This window comes from Coregonus clupeaformis, chromosome 13 (genome assembly GCF_020615455.1).
Source record: "Coregonus clupeaformis isolate EN_2021a chromosome 13, ASM2061545v1, whole genome shotgun sequence".
NCBI classification, from domain to species: domain Eukaryota; kingdom Metazoa; phylum Chordata; class Actinopteri; order Salmoniformes; family Salmonidae; genus Coregonus; species Coregonus clupeaformis.
This window is the reverse complement of record NC_059204.1, coordinates 17848299-17869987: the sequence shown is the minus strand read 5'-3', so window position 1 is coordinate 17869987 and position 21689 is coordinate 17848299. Positions and strand designations below refer to the sequence as shown.

The window sequence follows — 21689 nt, the reverse complement described above, 5'->3', positions numbered from 1 at the left end:
AAGGCGGGGTAATTCTTAGTCTTGCAGGGAAGAGCAAGGCTGGGCGAAGATGGAGTTTGTAGAGTTTGGTCATGACATCTCTGTAGCCAGCGCGGTGCTTTGCCACATCGGGCGCATAATCCTCATAGACATGAAAGGGGTGCCCTTTATGTAACAGGTTGCCCCTCATTCGAGCCTCGCACAGGATAAGATCCTTGGTCTTGAAACTGTGACAACAGATGATTACTGGGCGAGGACGCTGGCCCGGTCCAGGCACTGGGACAAGGGCGCAATGTGCACGGTCCAGTAGGGGATCCGACGCCAAAACATCCGGTCCCATTGCATCCTTCAGTAGCTTGGCGAAGAAGTCGGTGGGGCGAAAGCCCGCCTCCACCCCTTCTGCCAGACCCACAACGCAAAGGTTATGACGCCTGGATCTGCCCTCCAGGTCGACTACTTTCACAGAAAGCCTCTGCACACTATCCTGCAATGATGTCATAGCTTCTCTAACTCGTCGATCCTACCAGCGTTGAATTCAGAAGCTTTCTCAAGGTCCACAATACTCTGGCCCTGCGAAGCGACCGTTCGAATGGTGCTCTCGATTTTAGTGTCCAGTTCAGCAATAGTAGCCTTAAGATCCTCCGCTATAGCAACACGTAGTTCTCCCAAAGCCCGGGTAAGTTCTGTAAGTGTCACGTTGTTACCTGTGCCTTCCGCCATGTCTGTCTCATTGTTTGGTGGGGAGTAGGCCTCCGATGTGGATTTATTGTCCTTTAGTCGCTTATTACTCTGCATTTTCACATAGAAAGTTACAATATTGTATTAGAAAGAAACGTTTGTTGTAACAAGTGCCATAAAGTAAGTTAGGTTAGATTATTTCGCAAAAAAGTTGCAGGAGCCTCTCACACACAGCCGTTCACTCCAACATGCTAGCTCCGCCCCCGTTTTACAGGCTCCTAACCAATTGTGCTATTTTGTGTGTTTTTTCGCATTGCTTGTAACTTATTTTCTACATAATGTTGATGCTACCGTCCCTTATGACCAAAAAGAGCTTCTGGATATAAGAACAGCGATTACTCACCTCAAACTGGACGAAGATTTTTTCTTTAATGAGTCCGACGCGAAGGATATAATGTTGCTCCCAGACAAGGCCCAAATCCCCATCATTCACATGAAGAAAATAAGGAAATACAGGGGGCGGAGATCAGGCTGCCTTGTGAGAATTCATCAGCGAGTGGGTAACCAGCCACTACCATCCGTTCTATTGTCCAACGTGCAATCACTGGAGAATAAACTGGATGAGCTCCGTTCGAGACTATCCTACCAACGGGACATTAAAAACTGTAATATCTTATGTTTCACCGAGTCGTGGCTGAACGACAACACGGATAATATACAGTTGGCTGGGTTTTCCATGCATCGGCAGGACAGAACAGCTATGTCCGGTAAGACGAGGGGTGGGGGTGTGTGTCTATTTGTCAATAACAGCTGGTGCGCGATGTCTAATTTAAAGGTAGTCTCGAGGTATTGCTCGCCTGAGGTAGAGTATCTCATGATAAGTTGTAAACCACACTATCTACCAAGAGAGTTTTCATCTATATTTATCGTAGCCGTCTATTTACCACCACAAACTGACGCTGGCACTAAGACCGCACTCAACGAGCTGTATAAGGCCATAAGCAAACAAGAAAAGGCTAATCCAGAAGTGGCGCTCCTAGTGGCCGAGGACTTTAATGCAGGCAAACTTAAATCCATTTTACCATATTCTACCAGCATATCACATGTGCTACCAGAAGAAAAAAAACTCTAGACCACCTTTACTCCACACACAGAGACCTTTACTCCCAACCAGAAGCCATGGATTACAGGCAACATCCGCATCGAGCTAAAGGCTAGAGCTGCCGCTTTCAAGGAGCAGGACACTAATCCGGACGCTTATACGAAATCCCGCTATGCCCTCGGACGAACCATCAAACAGGCAAAGCGTGAATACAGGACTAAGATTGAATCCTACCTCACCGGCTCTGACGCTCGTCGGATGTGGCAGGGCTTACAAACTATTACGGACGACAAAGGGAAAACCAGCCGCGAGCTGCCCCGTGACGCGAGCCTACCAGATGGGCTAAATGCCTTTTATGCTCGCTTCGAGGCAAGCAACACTGAAGCATGCATGAGAGCACCAGCTGTTCCGGACGACTGTGTGATCACGCTCTCCGTAGCCGATGTGAGCAAGACCTTTAGTCCTCAATAATTGTTCCCTTGCTGTAATTAATGAAGAACAAAAAAACAGTCTGACACAAATAATTGCAATTTCAAAAGCTTTATTGAAAATGCATATTTCAAACATTTTTTGTAGTTTTTTTATTTTAAAGAATAGTGCATGTCTCAAAATATTAGAACGAGACCAATATGTGTATTTTTCTAAACATAGTTCCTGTGTCTGAAATTAAGTTTCTGTGTGTATTGGAGGAGTAAGCAATACTCAAAATATCTGTGTGTGTGTGTGTTGTAGTAGTAGATGGCCATTATTTATTCAAACATCTCAGTTTGGGCAGCAGCCACTGGAGAAACCTGTCAATCAAACAGGAGAATAAATAGTAGTTTTCACTTACACATCAGATAGCTGCTCTTTCTCTGCTACCTCATTCTATTTCTATAATTCTCTACCTCATTCTATTTCTATAAATCTCAAAAATGCCCTTGTTATGTTCTACTTCTCCTTCTTCTATTTCCTCACCTCTTCCTCAGACTCTTCTTTTCCTCTTTCTTGTCCTCCTTACTTTCTCCAACATTTTCCACCTGCTTCATGTTACTAGCCTGCTCTTGCTTCACTCGCTTTTTTGCCTTGCCCTTTTTCCTTTTGACCTTCCCTTCCTGAATATTTTGGACAAGGAGATAAAGTAATATAAGCTTATGGCTATTTTCTACTCTTGAGCTACAATATCTAGAGTTATGATATACTGTAGGACATATGGCCAATATCCCCTTCCTGTTTCCTCTCACCTGTGGGTACACTCCTGCCATTTTCTGCGCCATTTCCTGGAGCAGCTTCCTGCTGTTCTCACTCAGGTTGGTGATGGGGGCCAGGCGAGGGCTTCCTGTATTGGTGATGGGGGCCAGGCAAGGGCTTTCTGTATTTCCTCTCACCTGTGGGGCCACTCCTGACATTTCCTGGAGCAGCTTCCTGCTGTTCTCACTCAGGTTGGTGATGGGGGCCAGGCGAGGGCTTCCTGTATTGGTGATGGGGGCCAGGCAAGGGCTTTCTGTATTTCCTCTCACCTGTGGGGCCACTCCTGACATTTTCTGGAGCAGCTTCCTACCGTTCTCGCTCAGGTTGGTGATTGGGGCCAGGCGAGGGCTGTGGTGGTATGGTAAGTACTCCACAGCAGGCGGAGCAACAATGACAGGGATGTTGGGTTTGGCCACAATAATCTGTACAGACATAGGGTCAAACAATTGAGATGTGACACACACTAGTGATGCGCGGGTTGACTCATAACCAGAAGTCCCGCGGTTATATCCACAGGGCGGCGGATTTAGGGTCATGAAATATTGTTGAATAAACAGAAAACAATACATAAAAAAATCCATAAATGTATAATTATTGTGCAAGTTATATCTATAGGCTATTTGGCATTAGTGCGTAAGCCTAAACTTTAGGGCATAACTTGACGCGCGCCAGATAGACTACACACCAATCACCAAACGCTTTAATTCAATAAGAGAAAAGCTACGAAATGGAAAGTTGAAAATAAAGAAGGGACGGCCAGAAAAGTAATGTTTGGAAAATATTTGGTGAAGTGTTAAAAGAGGATGTTGGCAGTGCCTATGTTATGTGTGATGATTGTGAGGCACTATAGAAATTCGACAGTCACAAGAGGGGGATTCAAATAGGCCTATGGCACGTCAAGGGAACAAACAGGCTGTTTGTTCCCTTGACGTGCCATAGGCCTATTTGAATCCCCCTCTTGTGACTGTCGAATTTCTATAGTGCCTCACAATCATCACACATAACAGTCTACTGTTCAGATGGGTTAAATGGAAACTGAAATCTGGACACTGACTGTAGATCTTTAACCTCTCACAGTCTTAATATTAACTCCTGCAGAATTAAGCATTTCTTGCAGTAAAATGATAGGCTACACCAAATGTAGGCTTTATTTTGACTCGGGAACAGCAGTGGAGAAATATGATTTCTTTCAGCATCTTGAGGGAATGCGAATGCGCAGCTAGGGACTGCTTTATCAGCATAATAAAAGCTGATAATATTTCAACCACATAAAATGTGCATCCAAGCCAAACTGAAATCTTATCAGAAACATGTCTGGTCGTTTTCAACCCGTCAAACTGATGTCATTTGGAAATTTTGCACAGAAAATGTTTCCCTTTTTTTCTTGAGTTATTGCATTTTCTTCTTGATCCCTAAACGTTTTTGGTTTATTTAGTCTTCTATCTAATTATAGACAAGTTGACTAACAAATAGCCTACCAAAATGTTGGAAATTATAAGCAGAAACATATCCAAATTAGGCACAAAAAAATCCTGCACCCCCTGCTAAGAAATCGTTCTGACGGTGTTCTATATTTGCGGATTAGGGTCAGGTGCGGGCCTCAGATTTTCACTTTATCACATATAGTCGGGCGGTTGCGGATGGGTTATTAGCAATTGCGGGTGGGTTCGGTTGAACAAACAGCTGACCCGCGCACCACTAACACACACACACGTAAGAGCCTACCAGTCGAGGGTCCTTCAGTGAAGCCCCTTTTCTCAGTGGTTCCTTTGAAGGCCCTGGACTGTCCTCAGCAGAGGCATCATTGCCATTATCACGCTGTGTGTCAGAGAGCTAGTTGGTCATAGTCCATTCTCCACATTCAGTCAGAGTTACTCAAATACATGCTGCAGAACATACCAGAAAGTCTGACTCATCGAAGGATTGGAGAGAAAGATTGTCGTCCACCTTTCCATCCTCCTCATCCTTCACTTTCAGCGGTGGTGTCCTCCTTTCATGATCCTCATCATCAGACTGTGTATCAGAGTAAACTAGTCAGAGACTATTCTCCTTACAGTGATGTCACTCAACAAAGACATGGTGTACAACTGTCTTACCTCAGATTCACAGTCAGTGAAGGAGTAGATAGAGATGTCATCAGAGTTGGAGGATGAGATCACCCCATCATAATTTATATCCATCAGCCGAGTCACCCTTCCAGACTGAGGAGACAGACAAAGGCATGTACTTAGGGCAGCCATAGAATACACTGGCATTGACTGTCAAGAAAATGTTGAATATTTAGGCAATCCAACATAGTTGTACAAGTAGTGAGTAATTTATGGGTAATTGAAAATGCAAGTGTATTGAAATGCAATAAATGCAACTCCCATAACATTAGGGATGGGGCTAAATACTTTCCATACTATAGGATTCTTTAGCATTTCTAATGAATGATTGTCAATTCAACCAAGCCAACCAAAATGGCCATATGAATCAACAGATTGATCTATCTGTTCTGTCTCTATGGGAACAGCAGAGATGTCTGACCTGGCTAAGAGGCTCTGGATTGATGTCCCATCCATCCCCAGATGTCTGTTCCTGCCCACAGCTCACAATGATTGGCTGTGAACAGTAAAGAAAAAATGTAACACTCTTTTGCTCATTTTGGCCTTGGAAATAACTTGGAAATAAATGATGTAGCTATCAATAAATAATTTAAGTAGCTACTGTTATGTGGTTGATTTGAATGTGACATACAGGCCTTTTGTGGATCTGAGGGGTCTGCACTGAAGTAGACTGTCAAGACAATATTCCATTTCAAATGTGGTTAGATAAGGAGGGATATCTGCACTTGCTTTTACTGTGATAACTGCAGTTTGTACATGCAGCATAACTAATGTTTATGTGTTATTGTTTTCAGGTCAGATTTGACTTACAGGCCTTGGCCTTCTGCGCACTTTGCCGGTTGGCCACATCACAGAATCAGGGGTGTTCACCCTCACTGGATTCAACTGTCAACACAACACTCCATTTAAAAGGTGATAACAAAAACAGAAGATTTTTAAAATATATATATTTGATATTTACCACATAAGGGCGGCGCCTTAAAGCTCTTTTGATTCTCTCATCATTATGATTCATCTTGCTTTCTGAGGGATACATTTCCATCAATTGATTGGCACAAAACATATCCTGGCACACACACGCATAAAGGGCATGTCCCAAATGGCACCCCAGTGCCCATATATTGCACTTATTTTGACCTGAGCCCAATGGGCACAGGTCAAAAGTAGTACACTACAGGGTGCCATTTGGGACCAAAGAATGTAAGAGCCTACCAGACGTTCTAAACTCCAAGGACGGGTCTATCCAACCGTTTCCAATCGTAGTATTTATTCTCTGCACAGTGTCAGCTAGGGCAGACTATGCACCTGAAACAACCTTACTGAAGAAAGCGATTGTACTGATGATATCAAAGCTGAACACAGTTTATGTAGTGAATTTATGCTTGGTTACGTCACAATAGGTCACAGTTTTATGGGCGCGCATAATACGTCACAGGAAAGGCTTGTATGGGACTGGACTGGTGGTATCTCCCCCTGGTCATAATTTATAACTGTCAAATAAAATCTATCTAGCTATCTAACTCAAATGGCTGGTGAGGACTCTTTGATCATCACATTTGAGGCACATGTCAGCAGGTGGCAGTGTCTTCAAATGCAGCACTTGATGATCTGAGCAACAGTTGAGCAACTTTGTGGTTGTGACGAATCCAAATGCGTGTAGTCCAGTACATTTGTTTTTGCTTAGCAAGCTTGCCCGCCTATTTCTACAATTCATCTTCTTAAACTCGGATTTTAAACTTAACCACACTGCTAACCTTATGCCCAACCTTAAATTAAGACCAAAAAGCCTATTTTTGTTTTCATTAATTTTTACGATATAGCCTATTTGTACTTTGTGGCTGTGTTATCTAGTGGGAACCTCTAGCTAGCTAGCTAGCTACCTACAATCTGGCTAAAGTGTTGCGCAATATTGGAGGAAAAGTTGATTGATTATTGTGCTTGATTATCCAAGTACTAGTTTGACAAATATGCATTGGTCATCAAAATGATATCCCGAATAATTTTAAAACATATGGTTCAGAGGTTCAAGAGTTTTACTCCTGAGTTCAGGCTCACGAGTGGGATTGTTGCTGTCATTATAGTATCATTTGTTTTGTTTACTGTCACTACATATTTCGGTTTATCAGAGGATGTCTTCAGTCTTGGAACGACAGTTTTTGGCAATGGGCATGGTAAGTTAGCTAGGAGGGTCTGAGTGAATCAACAGTTATATATGCTCAGTAGCTACTTTGTATGAGAGTGTTGTAACGTTAGCTAGCTTGCTAGAATGGTGGTCCTCTGTAGCTCAGCTGGTAGAGCACGGCGCTTGTAACGCCAGGGTAGTGGGTTCGATCCCCGGGACCACCCATACACAAAAATGTATGCACACATGACTGTAAGTTGCTTTGGATAAAAGTGTCTGCTAAAATGGCATATTATTATTATTATTATTATTATTATATTAAACAGGTCAACATTCACAAGGCTGCGGGGCCAGACGGATTACCGGGACATGTGTTCAGAGCATGCGCGGATCAACTGGCAAGTGTCTTCACTGACATTTTCAACCTCTCCCTGACCGAGTCTGTAATACCTGCTTGAAATTGTTGGTGAAACCATACAGGAGAGGAAGTACAGAACCAACGACGCTAGACGGAGAGGAATATGTTTAAGCAAAAGGCAGTTTATTAAACAACAGAGATAGCTGGTACTGCTCAAGCTACATGCATGGACCCATTCAGTTGCCTCTTATCGAGACAGTTGAAAGGGATCAAAAACAGAGTTTTCAGCATTACTTTATACAATGCAACACAAAGGAAGGGGTCCTTCTTCTAGTCCCTTGATTGGTTCCCGAGGCGTAGGAGGCGGGTCTGCTCTGTCCAGAGTAGAAGCCCAATTCTGACCAGTAGAAGGAAGTGCAGTGTGTGTGTGTGCGTAACTCGTGAGGCATGAGGATGAGTGTGCGTATGCATGGAGATGTGTGTGTGAATGTGTGTATGTTCTCAAAGGAAAGTCTCGTGGGGAGCAACCAGATTGTGGCCTGTGGCGTGGGAGTTGTCCTTGAGAAGATATTGGCTCTGTCCATTGTTCTTGCATAGGAACAGCATTGATTGAAAACAAGCTCCTAACATTAAAATGGGTCATGCACAAGATTTTAGTCAGACCAAGCTATAACATTTTAATATTTACTACGACAAAATACCTGTTTCAAGCAGACCACCATAGTCCCTGTGCCCAAAAAAGCGAAGGAAACCTGCCTAAATGACTACCGCTCCGTAGCACTCACGCCGGTAGCCATGAAGTGCTTTGAAAGGCTGGTCATGGCTCACATCAACACCCTCATCCCAGAAACCCTAGACCCACTCCAATTCGCATACCGCCCCAACAGATCCACAGATGACGCAGTCTCAATCGCACTCCACACTGCCCTTTCCCACTTGGACAAAAGGAACACCTATGTGAGAATGCGGTTCATTGACTACAGCTCAGCGTTCAACACCATAGTGCCCACAAAGCTCATCACTAAGCTAAGGACCCTGGGATTAATCACCTCCCTCTGCAACTGGATCCTGGACTTCCTAACGGGCCGCCACCAGGTGGTAAGGGTAGGCAACAACACATCAGCCACGTTGATCCTCAACAAGGGGCCCCCCAGGGTTGCATGCTCAGTCCCCTCCTGTACTCCCTGTTCACCCACGACTGCGTGGCCAAGCACGACTCCAACAGCATCAAGTTTCCTGACGACACAACGGTGGTAGTCCTGATCACCGACAACGATGAGACAGCCTATAGGGAGGAGGTCAGAGACCTGGCAGTGTGGTGCCAGGACAACAACCTCTCCCTCAACATGAGCAAGACAAAGGAGATGATCGTGGACTACAGGAAAAGGAGGGCCGAACACGCCCCCATTCACATCGACGTGGCTATAATGAAAGTCGTCAAGAGTGCACGACAACACCTTTTCCCCTTCAGGAGACTGAAAAGATTTGGCATGTGTCCCCAGATCCTCAAAAAGTTATACAGCTGCACCATCGAGAGCATCCTGATCGGTTGCATCACCGCCTGGTATGGCAACTGCTCGGCATCCGACCATAAGGCGCTACAGAGGGTAGTGCGTACAGCCCAGTACATCACTGGGGCAATGCCCCCCCCCCCCACCTTTGTTTTTACACTGCTGCTACTCACTGTTTATTATCTATGCATAGTCACTTTACCCCTACCTACATGTACAAATTACCTCGACTAACCTGTATGCCCGCACCTTGACTCGGTACTACACACATTACCCCATAATGACAAAGTGAAAACAGGTTTTTAGACATACAGTGGGGAGAACAAGTATTTGATACACTGCCGATTTTGCAGGTTTTCCTACTTACAAAGCATGTAGAGGTCTGTAATTTTTATCATAGGTACGCTTCAACTGTGAGAGACGGAATCTAAAACAAAAATCCAGAAAATCACATTGTATGATTTTTAAGTAATTAATTTGCATTTTATTGCATGACATAAGTATTTGATACATCAGAAAAGCAGAACTTAATATTTGGTACAGAAACCTTTGTTTGCAATTACAGAGATCATATGTTTCCTGTAGGTCTTGACCAGGTTTGCACACACTGCAGCAGGGATTTTGGCCCACTCCTCCATACAGACCTTCTCCAGATCCTTCAGGTTTCGGGGCTGTCGCTGGGCAATACGGACTTTCAGCTCCCTCCAAAGATTTTCTATTGGGTTCAGGTCTGGAGACTGGCTAGGCCAATCCAGGACCTTGAGATGCTTCTTACGGAGCCACTCCTTAGTTGCCCTGGCTGTGTGTTTCAGGTCGTTGTCATGCTGGAAGACCCAGCCACGACCCATCTTCAATGCTCTTACTGAGGGAAGGAGGTTGTTGGCCAAGATCTCGCGATACATGGCCCAATCCATCCTCCCCTCAATACGGTGCAGTCGTCCTGTCCCCTTTACAGAAAAGCATCCCCAAAGAATTATGTTTCCACCTCCATGCTTCACGGTTGGGATGGTGTTCTTGGGGTTGTACTCATCCTTCTTCTTCCTCCAAACACGGCGAGTGGAGTTTAGACCAAAAAGCTCTATTTTTGTCTCATCAGACCACATGACCTTCTCCCATTCCTCCTCTGGATCATCCAGACGGTCATTGGCAAACTTCAGACGGGCCTGGACATGCGCTGGCTTGAGCAGGGGGACCTTGCGTGCGCTGCAGGATTTTAATCCATGACGGCGTAGTGTGTTACTAATGGTTTTCTTTGAGACTGTGGTCCCAGCTCTCTTCAGGTCATTGACCAGGACCTGCCGTGTAGTTCTGGGCTGATCCCTCACCTTCCTCATGATCATTGATGCCCCACGAGGTGAGATCTTGCATGGAGCCCCAGACCGAGGGTGATTGACCGTCATCTTGAACTTCTTCCATTTTCTAATAATTGCGCCAACAGTTGTTGCCTTCTCACCAAGCTGCTTGCCTATTGTCCTGTAGCCCATCCCAGCCTTGTGCAGGTCTACAATTTTATCCCTGATGTCCTTACACAGCTCTCTGGTCTTGGCCATTGTGGAGAGGTTGGAGTCTGTTTGATTGAGTGTGTGGACAGGTGTCTTTTATACAACTAACGGCAAACAGGTGCAGTTAATACAGGTAATGAGTGGAGAACAGGAGGGCTTCTTAAAGAAAAACTAACAGGTCTGTGAGAGCCGGAATTCTTACTGGTTGGTAGGTGATCAAATACTTATGTCATGCAATAAAATGTACAGAGAGATCCTTGATGAAAACCTTTTCCAGAGTGCTCAGGACCTCAGACTGGGGCGAAGGTTCACCTTCAAAGAGGACAACGACCCTAAGCACACAGCCAAGACAACGCAGGAGTGGTTTCGGGACAAGTCTCTTAATGTTCTTGAGTGGCCCAGCCAGAGCCCGGATTTGAACCCGATCAAACATCTCTGGAGAGACCTGAAAATAGCTGTGCAGCAACGCTCCCCATCCAACCTGACAGAGCTTGAGAGGATCTGCAGAGAACAATGGGAGAAACTCTCCAAATACAGGTGTGCCAAGCTTGTAGCGTCATACCCAAGAAGACTCGAGGCTCTAATCGCTGCCAAAGTTGCTTGAACAAAGTACTGAGTAAAGGGTCTGAATCCTTCTGTAAATGTGATATTTACTTTATTTATTTTTAGTAAATTAGGCAAACATTTTTGCTTTGTCATAATGGGGTATTGTGTGTAGATTGTTGAGGAAACAAAACCATTTAGAATAAGGCTTTAATGTAACAAAATGTGGAAAAAGTAAAGTAGTCTGAATACTTTCCGAATAGCCTCATTATTGTTATTTTATTGTTACTTTTGTTAGTTTTTTTACTTTAGTTTATTTAGTAAATATTTTGTAAATCCTATTTTCTTAAAACTGCATTGTTGGTTAAGGGCTTGTACGTAAGCATTTCACGGTAAGGTCTACACCTGTTGTATTCAGCGCATGTGACAAATAAAAATGTATTTGATTTGTTAGGAGTGTACTGATAAGTAGGACACGTGACATCCCGGCAAATTTGAGAAAAAACACTTTATATCGGAGTTGTCTCGAGATGGCTATGCATATTCTTGACATGAGGCTAGCATAGCATCTCTCTATTGAATACAGGCAGTTGACGTTAACAACCCTCATTGAATATTTAAACAAGGATTACAATAATGAGATGTATCCACCAATCCAAAGAAAGTATAGGCGGTAGCTAGACAGCCCGCTGTGCCGCTTTGTGGACAACGAATCCCATTGTTAGGGTTGAGAGACCTGAATCTTGTCAGTATAGTCATAATATTTGCCTAGCCTTGGCCAAGTCCCCAACAACCGGATGTTCCGGTTTTTAGGAGGAATGGAAAAAGAGCGACTTCCACCACTTTTTTTTTTTTTTGTTAGTTAAAAAAACACGACCCTACCAAGCCACACTGCTTCTTGACACACTGCTCGCTTAACCCAAAAGCACCAATGTGTGTCGGAGGAAACACCATCCAGCTGGTGACCAAAGTCAGCTTGCAGGCGCCCGTCCCGCCACAAGGAGTCGCTAGAGCGCGATGGGACAAGGATATCCCGGCCGGCCAAACCCTCCCCTAACCCAGACAACGCTGTGCCAATTGTACGCCGCCTCATGGGTCTCCCGGTCACGGCCAGCTGTGACACAGCCTGGGATCGATCCCGGGTCTGTAGTGACGCCTTAAGCACTGCGATGCAGTGCCTTAGACTGCTGCGCCACTCCGGAGGCCCCCACGACTTCCACTTTTGGATAGTAACAGTGAGGGGATCCATTAATCGGGCCCCGGCGAGCTTTTTGCACCTGGTGAAAGTTGATTGCATTCGTTTTGGAACCGGGCTGCCTCCCTGGCGTGAGCCAGGTGCCCGTTCAAAGCCCACAGCGAAGTCGGCTCAAAACAAAAGTGACTTAATTAGCACTTGGAGTGGGTCATTCCACCAAACCGGTACATATACACTTTTACATTTTTTACCCAAATAAATCATTTTTCTAAATACCCCATGACATGAAGGACATATTTAACCTCCATTTCCCATCTCTGGCATCAAAGACCGATTATTATCAGCCATTTTCTTCTGATATGGACACCATTTGTATTCAACCCTGTTATGGACAATATGGAAGTCTGAATATGATTATAAAAGATACTTGTAATAAAATCAACATTTACCTATTAATCATATGTCCCTCATACTAATTAATAATTGCAAATATAATCACACTTTTGCTATATTAAAGCCTGAAATGGACACTTTGTGTATCAGAATTTGAACTAAAATCAATATTCTCATGATTGCTCTAAACATTTCAGACTGAGCTCAACAAACATTTCAATTCATATTTCATAAACTTTCCAAAATTGTATCACAGAAATTGTAATGTAACAGGGTTGAGACTAGGCTAACGGGGTTGAAGATGGTAACGGGGTTGAAGAGACAAATACGGCTTCCATATAAATTGGTTTTGTTTATTCTCAAATTCACTTAAAGATTTTCTATAAACATTGTATTTCATAGATATAACCATGTAATGAGGAGAATTTACATCAATTTTAATTAAACTGAGCTGTATTAACCTGCAGTAAAAAACAAAAACATAGCAGACATTAATAACATTGAACAGGTCATCAGGTCATCTTACTGAACAGGTCATCAGAATCAGGGTTACCCCTTCTGTCTGTGACCAAACAGTGTATGTGAAAGTGAGTAGATTACGTTGAAAGTAAAGGTCAGCCCTAACAATGGGAGTTGTTGTCCACAAAGCGGCACGGCAGGCTGTCTAGCTCCCACCTATCCTTTCTTTGGATTGGTGGATACATGTTATTATTCCAAAAAAAATTTAGTATTCAATGTTGACATCAACCTCCTGTATTCAATGGAGAGATAAGCTATGCTACTACCCTCATACCATGAATATGCATTGCCATCTCGAGACATCTCCGATATAAAGTGTTTTTTCTCAAAGTTGCCGGGATGTCACGGTCCTACTTATATCAGTACACTCTTAAAAACTTAAGCATTGCGGAACTTCTATTAGATCAAATAAACCTCACTTAGCAAATAAGCCATTCGTTTTTTTGTTGACCAAATTCGACACTCATTGACCTTCCATACAAAAACTCCTTGCTTGGTGGGCGAAACAACAAAAAACGCCACCTGCTGGAGGGAGACAGATTTTCCGCCGAGTTGGGCCTCTCTCTTCCTTTTCCTCTCTGTTATACCTCAGCGTCTCCTGCGCATTTACTGGATTGGTTGAACAGTGCAGAAGAGAACCTCCCCCGACAGCTTTTTTTCTTCTCGTCAAGACCAGTGGTGGAGTTCGTTTTGCATGGAAGTTTCACTTAAGGACCAATGGAATAGTCTAAAATGTAAATTTCTGACCTACTACCTCATATCTTGCTTGTTACATTTTTACATGAATGTGGCTGGTGGAAGGTACACACCCTGACCTTGCCATTTCCTGTCTTAATTGAATAAAATAAAACTTCATTTATCCATTTGCACTGATTTTTTTTTGTTTTTGTTGCACAGTCACAGTACCAACCTGACATACTGGTACACAGACACGACATGCTGGGTACAGTCGCAGGGTCAGCCGCAGAGCACCTGGAACAGATTTGGGGGTTAAGTGCCTTGCTCAGGGGAACAACGGCAGTTTGCACATGGGATATTCATGCCAGCAACCCTCCCGCTGCTAACTCACTTCCTTCAGGTTTACCGGCCGTCTCTCTATTGAATAATGTAACATTGCGTATGTGAGTGTTCTACCTGCCTCCGTCCAAGGCCCTGGCTTTTGTGGCGCATGGAGTATAGTACTCACCTCTGCACTGCAGGATCATAGGATCAGGACCCTGATAAAGTTATTTATCTCGCTCTCGCTCCTGCTACATAACATAAATACTTGTTCATAATATTCCATTGCAGTTTGATAAAAAGGTTCGGTTTTTGTTTTGGTGTTAATTGCCATATTTTGACCCATGGGTCAAAATGTATATACAGTCCATGGTCAAAAGTCTATTATTTGACAAATGTATTTTATCCACATCATGGAAGTGCTGCATTCCTTCATTAAAAATAGAATGCATCCTAGAAGTCCTCAGACAACCCTCAGAAAGTTTTGTCATGTTGAGTTTCTTTCAAGATGACATTCAAAAAAAATTGGATGATGCTTGATTCCCAATATACTAAATCGATATGATGGATCTGACAACGTAATGATGAACACTTGATAAATAAGTTAATAAGGTACTGTATATCAGGTCTCATTCAAGACGTATCAGTCCTGATGAAACACATGCTCAAGGGTCTGTAGCCCTATGTGATTAATGATGCCAAACATTGTACATAAATTGCAACAAAGATTTTATAGTAGGTTTCCATTCCATCCTCTCTGGTTGCAACCAGTAGCTGATCATCTTCACACTAAAAATCTCCAATCGATGCATCACGAAAGTGAAAGCCAATGAGGACCACTTTGGGCACGACGTCATAAAGCATGATTGATATTCCATTAGCCCAATCATAACCGGACATTTTCATATCTTAACCAATCAAACTGCATACGGTACAGGAAGTAGGCTGTCCCCGATAGTTAAGATAGGTAGCTTTTGCAAACGTTCTGTTTCGACCGGCCACAGAGGTAGAGGACGTTGGAGTCACTGTGAAGAGGATCAGCAAATTGTATTTTTGGTATAAAGAATAGCCAACCCCTCTCTATCCAACATGTTTTCCCGCATTGCAAGACCCACAATTTGCATTGCTACCAGGAGCTTATCCACCTCCTCACAGGTAAATAATATATGTTTTGTCACCTAAGAGATAGCTAGTAGCGTAAGTTAACTAGCTAACGTTACTAGCTAGCTAGCTACCTAGCATGGCAGCCAGCTAGCTTTTCAGATTAGTTAGCCAGCTAACTAGCTACAGTAGCTAGTTATAACTTGCAATGTCACACACATACTTTGCATGAGTTGAGCCACAGCAGAATGGTCTACAGCAGAATGGTCTATATTGTTTGAAACGAGTCAATGTTATCAACTTTAGCTATACTTATAACGTTAGTTTAATTTAGTTATCTAGCAATAGCTGGCTAGCAAGGATGTGTAAACGGTTGATAGCTGCTTCCACATCACTGTATAAGGTCAACTTGTCACGCTTGTTTTACTTTTAGGATTGGCAAGGGCAAGGCATGCGCTAAGCAATTATGAGTGACGTAATAATACTATGGTAAAGGTGCTTTGATTGACAGACCAGTGTTTTGTCCAGTTATCTCGAACTTGTCCTTCGTGACGTGTTAGTGAACAACCTCTGATGGCCCATTCAAGTTAATGAATTATTAGGAGGATTAGTTGGCCCAGTGTCTTCCAATTCAGGTTTCTGCAAATTAATCCATATTTAAGACACATGATGATGTACTAAAACTACTGATAGTGTACAATACAATAACATCACAAATCTTTGCTACATAAACTGCCATAATTTACACTTGTTTGATCAAAACTGTCCCAAGGTGTTTCATCAATCATGTGTTAATTTTATCCTTGACACACACTCAATGTAAAATATTTTCCTGAAGGTTGGCATTGCCAAGGATACAGTAGTATAATTCCACAACATTGATCAATAAATAACTTTTACCTTATCAATATAATCAGAGCTGTTGAAAGATTATCTGTGAATTTGAGTGTAATGGTGGCTTACATTCTTTCTACAGCTTAATGAGCCTTGAATCACCCACTCCGAAATCCTGGCTTCTTAGGAAGAGGGTCTAAATCTCCATGTGGCCAACCATGAATAGTCAAGAGGTTGAATCCAAAAATATTGTGTCCTGACGTTTGCCCTTTATGTGAATGGTTTATGGTATACAGTTGTCATTTTCAGGTGAAAGGTTTCTGTCACCTATTTGATATCAGCAAATTACAAGGATTGATTGTGCAAAGATTAACTGAGTCCTACATGAAACTTGAACTATAAACCTTGATGATCTAACAGACCCACCCTACAAAATCACCATTGAGTCTGTCTCATTCAAGCTTATTGCATGTAATAGATGCACATCTGTATTCTACAATAGTTTGTGCTGGAATTCTTCAAACATGCAGCAAAATATGTTTGGTTGTGTGATTTTATGTCAGCAAATGACATGGATAGTAGGGCTGACCCCGTTAGGTTGATAGGCTGTTGGTCAACCAAGATTTTTGTAGTCGAGCAGTGGCAAATATATTTTAATTATCACCAGTAGTACATTTACTGTTAATTACCATAATTTATAATCTACAATGTTTGTTTGGTTATGGTAATTTCTGTTAATGCATTCAATATATATTATTATTACAGTCTTACCGTTGTCATTGTAGGAGTGGACACGTTTGCAGAGCTTATTTCATAGTTTATTTCATTCCATTTACGAGTTGTCAATTTATTCATTGTCTTTTGTTTGGAGAGCTCCTGTCAATCTTGAGTAAGGAGGACACGCACCTGATTACACATAGAAGAAGGCCTAGGCTACCTGGCCTGCGGGCAAATGTAGGCTTAGAAATGTGCCCATTTGGAGATCTGATACTATGTCTGATTGTCTTAACTCACCATCACTGTTGAGCTTCTGAAAGTAATTTTTTCTTCGCCTCAAACAGCAAGTAAATTAAGTCTGTTTTTACATCCATTGAGAATGACAATAGTTCCTCAACGTAGCCTATTTGAAAAATCTTTCCAGCTCGATAACCACTCAGCATGAATGGGGGAAAAAATGTCATGCTCTGATCCGGTGGAAACGTCATAAAACTACCTGATTACCCCTTGCGCAAATAGCCTAAAGCTGTGTATGTTTGTCAGGAGCTCACTGGCAGGAAACTCTGAGGGCCCAGAATATTTTATATATTGTTGCAAGTTTGCTAGCATGAGCTTTGGGCAGGGCCAATTTAATAGTTGATACAATGTTTCAAGTTCCTTGCAGACAGGTCATGCATAGCCGATGTGATTTTATAGGATATTTATTTTTATCAGGCTATTTTCTTTTTTTATTCTGGCCCCCCGTGGGAATCAAACCCACAACCCTGGCGTTGCAAACGCCATGCTCTATCAACTGAGCTACATCCCTGCCGGCCATTCCCTCCCCTACCCTAGACGACGCTGGGCCAATTGTGTGCCGCCCATGAGTCTCCCGGTCGCGGCCGGCTGCGACAGAGCCTGAATTCGAACCAGGATCTCTAGTGGCACAGTTAGCACTGCGATGCAGTGCCTTAGACCACTGCGCCACTCAGGAGCATGCTGCAATGTTTTTATTTGTTGGCTTTATGTAGGCTATTTTTGCATATTGGCAATGGCAATATAAGTTACTTTTAGATTTGTATCATTTTTATTAACCACATGACATTGATTTTGAGATATGAAGACTTTATTATAAATTAAATGAAACTGTTCCATGAAAATGTGCATATGAAAATCATAACTGGCACGCAGATCAGTAGAAATGGTACGATAACTTGGCACTCCAAATTAAAAAGGTTGCCGACAGCTGGTGTAGCCTATTACCGGCAACTTCAGGAGTGTAACGGCTGTGAAGGACAGCAGCAGCGGGAGGAGAAGGGTCGGAAACAGTTTTTTTTCTCTTCTGGTTAGGCTATATTGATCTCTGGCTCCCTCTTTAGTAATTTCAGTCTTCATTTTTAATCGCAGCGCTTAAAGCATCAGACAAGCTCAGTTGCCTACATATAGTTGATTTTATTCACAGGGTAGGGGAGGGAATGGCCGGCAGGGATGTAGCTCAGTTGGTAGAGCATGGCGTTTGCAACGCCAGGGTTGTGGGTTCGATTCCCACGAGGGGCCAGTATGAAAAATAACAAAATAATGTATGCACTCACTAACTGTAAGTCGCTCTGGATAAGAGCGTCTGCTAAATGACTAAAATGTAAATGTAATTCAAACATAGGGTGTGTCTATAAATGGAAAAATACACTTTTAAAATTTCGACCAATCGATCCAACAGATTACTCTCGGTGGACCAATATATTATTTTTTTTGTCCGGACAGCCCTATTAGATAGACAGTCAGTGAAATTGTCTCCTCTCCCCCTCAGAACAATGCCAAGGTGGCAGTGCTGGGTGCGTCCGGCGGTATTGGCCAGCCTCTCTCACTGCTCCTGAAGAACAGTCCTCTGGTGGGCGAACTGTCTCTCTTTGACATTGCCCACACCCCCGGAGTGGCAGCTGACCTCAGCCACATCGAGACCAGGGCCCACGTTACTGGTAAGACACCTTCCTGCTGTACATCAGCTTCACTACTAAAGTCTTAATACTGTATAGTGAAATGAGTGTGAAAATGTCCCTTTGGTTTATATAATTTAACTATCATGATTAATTCACTAGGTTACATGGGTCCAGACCAGTTGGACGCTGCGCTCAAAGGCTGCGATGTCGTTGTCATCCCCGCTGGTGTCCCAAGAAAACCTGGTAAATTCACCCAAGTTGACAATGGGAACGTCATGCTTTCTTTTAATTGGAAGTGCACACATTACATTTTAAAATACAATTCTTCCAGGCATGACCCGTGATGATCTGTTCAACACCAACGCCACCATCGTGGCCACTCTGGCTGATGCTGTTGCCCGCAACTGCCCCGAGGCCATGATTTGCATCATCGCCAACCCTGTGAGTACACCACTACCACTTCTCCAGGATTAACTCAACCTCCTGGCGACTCACATTACTCTAGAGCAGCTCAGACGTCTACAGTCGGAGGCCTTAGTGTTGGAGAAAAGCCATTTTTTGTTGCCAAAGAGAAGGTAGCACTGACTTTCAGGAATGGGGGTCAAGGGCTTAATTTGAAAGGGAATTTATTTTCCATGCCAGCTCTGTTTAGGTCACTGGTTGTTTTGGTGCTTCAGTCACCACAACCTTTAATGATACAAGATCTTGTTTGATCTTGTTCAACGGTGAATGCTTAAATATTCCATTGATTGTGTAATGGCTGTGTAGTGTACATCAGAAGGTAAATGCCAGTAATAGTAACATGTGGTTTGAAATAGCTGACAGTTTTATTTCCAATCCATAGGTCAACTCTACTATTCCCATCACATCAGAGGTCATGAAAAAGTATGGTGTCTACAACCCCAACAGAGTGTTTGGAGTCACAACATTGGATATCGTCAGAGCCAACGCATTTGTCGCAGAGCTGAAAGTAAGCCATCTTTGAGCTACAGAGGGTTGAGGACCTATACTCACCCTCTATACCTTTGACACACAGGAGTGATCTCAAAGTTCACAGGCGTATCACCCTGAACGGAACAAAGCTTGTTATGTTTGTATCTTACAGATGATTGTGGAAGAGTAGATATACACTGCGTGACAAAGCAAAAACATTCACACCTACTAGAGTGGGGAAATGTTGGTGTCTCACCATTGAAATCTATTCAAAATTGCCTACTTTGTAGTTTGGTCAGAGCAAGGCTCAAAATGTGCTTGGGTGCATTCTATACAACGTTTGTATTGTAATAGGCTTATGTTGTAGGGAATGTCTCCACCTAAATATTTGGTTGTTGTCACCATGATCCAACTGCATAACATTTTAAAAGTATATTTTTTTTTTTTCAGCAGCTAATGCTAGCTAGCTAGTATCCACTCATTGACTATTGCATAATGAGTCACAAGGCAAGATGGCTGACTGTTTGGTGTTTCATATTGCAGGGCCTTGACCCAGCACGTGTCAATGTACCAGTGATTGGAGGTCATGCAGGAAAGACCATTATTCCTCTCATCTCACAGGTAAGAAGACCTCTTCACAGAAATAAAAAATCCAATACCTGAACGATTGCCTTGCAATGCCACCAGTAGGCCTAAATGTTAATCTAATAACAAAAATGACAGACACATTTGCAATTGCAATTATTTTGGGGTTTGAGCTGATATCTGATATGCCACCCCCCTTTTTGGGGACACATTTTTTCATGGCGCCCTCTAGTGTTTGTAACATGTTATGGTGTGGTTGTGGATCAAAGTGAATGAGAGTTGTCCTACATTGGGAGGCTGTGATTCGGTATTTGTTGTTAGTCTGTAGCTTTAAGAAATTCCTAATTCATGGTCATTTTAAAATTCAGTTGGAAAAGGAATAGTATAAGGTTCTCCATGAACAAGGCTTTCCCTGTGAATAACTATACACCTTGCACACGCCGCTCTGTAGGCAACACCCAAAGTGGAGTTCCCAGCTGACCAGCTGTCTGCTCTGACCGCTAGGATCCAGGATGCTGGCACTGAGGTTGTGAAGGCCAAGGCTGGAGCGGGTAGGCAGTGTTACCCTAAGGACTGACTGATTCTCAATGAACTGTCCTTTAAACATAACTCATGTTTGAACCACTCTGATGAGCTCTAACTGGCTAACCTATGTGTGTTCAGGCTCTGCTACGCTGTCCATGGCCTACGCTGGGGCTAGGTTCACCTTCTCTGTCCTGGACGCCATGAACGGAAAGGATGGAGTCGTAGAGTGTGCGTACGTAAGGTCAGAAGAGACCGAATGCAAATACTTCTCCACACCACTCCTCCTCGGGGTAAGTCCTGCACCACCATATAAACAGGTTAAAAGTTGGAGACTGACATTTCACCTTCTGCTTATTGATGTATTAATTCTGTACTTGTACTTAATTCAGGTTCCTATTTGAATGACACACTACTTTCTTGAATACAGTTGACAATCTGAAGCGGTAACCAGGAGGAATATTTTTGTACCCTTTTAGAAACATGGAATTGAGAAGAACCTTGGCCTGGGCAAGCTGTCAGCCTTTGAGGAGAATCTGGTGGCTGATGCCATTGGTGAGCTGAAGGGCTCCATCAAGAAGGGCGAAGATTTTGTTGCTAACATGAAGTGAGCAAGGTTTGAATCTGTGGTTATTTATATTGTCCAGTCACTTAAATGGCACCAGGGCCTCTCCAAAATCCAAGTTTCATCATGCCTGACGACGAAATAGCTCTTATCAGAAATGTTAATAACTGATCAGAAATGTTAATAACTCTATCAATAAACAGTTGACCTTACCATCTTGCTCTGGATCAATGTACGTTTGAGAGGGATTTGTAAGAGAATCATGAGATAGTATATT

The 21689-nt window shown here is 43.1% G+C and overlaps 2 protein-coding genes across 6 annotated transcripts; one reads left to right on the top strand and one right to left on the bottom strand.

Annotated features, from left to right (window-relative positions):
• Positions 1-2283: 2283 nt before the first annotated feature.
• On the bottom strand, positions 2284-16444 carry LOC121562618. 5 transcript variants are annotated; one of them, XM_045224271.1, is made up of 12 exons: positions 16304-16444; positions 14151-14212; positions 6059-6120; positions 5908-5982; positions 5729-5767; positions 5519-5593; positions 5086-5190; positions 4889-5002; positions 4715-4807; positions 2983-3411; positions 2717-2853; positions 2284-2550 (listed from the first exon to the last, which is right to left on the bottom strand). In XM_045224271.1, coding segments are annotated over exons 1-12 (1239 nt in total). In that variant the 5' UTR covers positions 16306-16444; the 3' UTR covers positions 2284-2504. The 5 variants fall into 5 exon arrangements, with proteins under 5 accessions (XP_045080206.1, XP_045080209.1, XP_045080207.1 ...); XM_045224274.1 differs by lacking the exon at positions 2717-2853 and having other exon boundaries at positions 16304-16442; XM_045224272.1 differs by lacking the exons at positions 14151-14212; positions 16304-16444 and adding an exon at positions 6310-6570.
• On the top strand, positions 15213-21624 carry LOC121579383 (malate dehydrogenase, mitochondrial). Its single transcript, XM_041893940.1, has 9 exons — positions 15213-15394; positions 18678-18846; positions 18967-19050; positions 19139-19248; positions 19652-19777; positions 20284-20361; positions 20777-20876; positions 20989-21140; positions 21327-21624. The coding sequence occupies exons 1-9, from the start codon at positions 15329-15331 to the stop codon at positions 21456-21458; spliced, it is 1017 nt and encodes a 338-aa protein (XP_041749874.1). The 5' UTR covers positions 15213-15328; the 3' UTR covers positions 21459-21624.
• Positions 21625-21689: the final 65 nt, after the last annotated feature.

Bases quoted from the DNA above. Each gene is read 5' to 3' on its own strand.
- LOC121579383 (XM_041893940.1), top strand. From the start codon at position 15,329: ATGTTTTCCCGCATTGCAAGACCCACAATTTGCATTGCTACCAGGAGC. The intron at 19,249-19,651 runs GTGAGTACACCA...TCCAATCCATAG, and splicing joins TTTGCATCATCGCCAACCCT to GTCAACTCTACTATTCCCAT. The intron at 21,141-21,326 runs GTAAGTCCTGCA...GTACCCTTTTAG, and splicing joins CCACACCACTCCTCCTCGGG to AAACATGGAATTGAGAAGAA.
- LOC121562618 (XM_045224271.1), bottom strand. The intron at 5,983-6,058 runs GTAAATATCAAA...TTGTGTTGACAG, and splicing joins TAAGGCGCCGCCCTTATGTG to TTGAATCCAGTGAGGGTGAA. The intron at 2,854-2,982 runs GTGAGAGGAAAC...CAAAATATTCAG, and splicing joins TGGCAGGAGTGTACCCACAG to GAAGGGAAGGTCAAAAGGAA.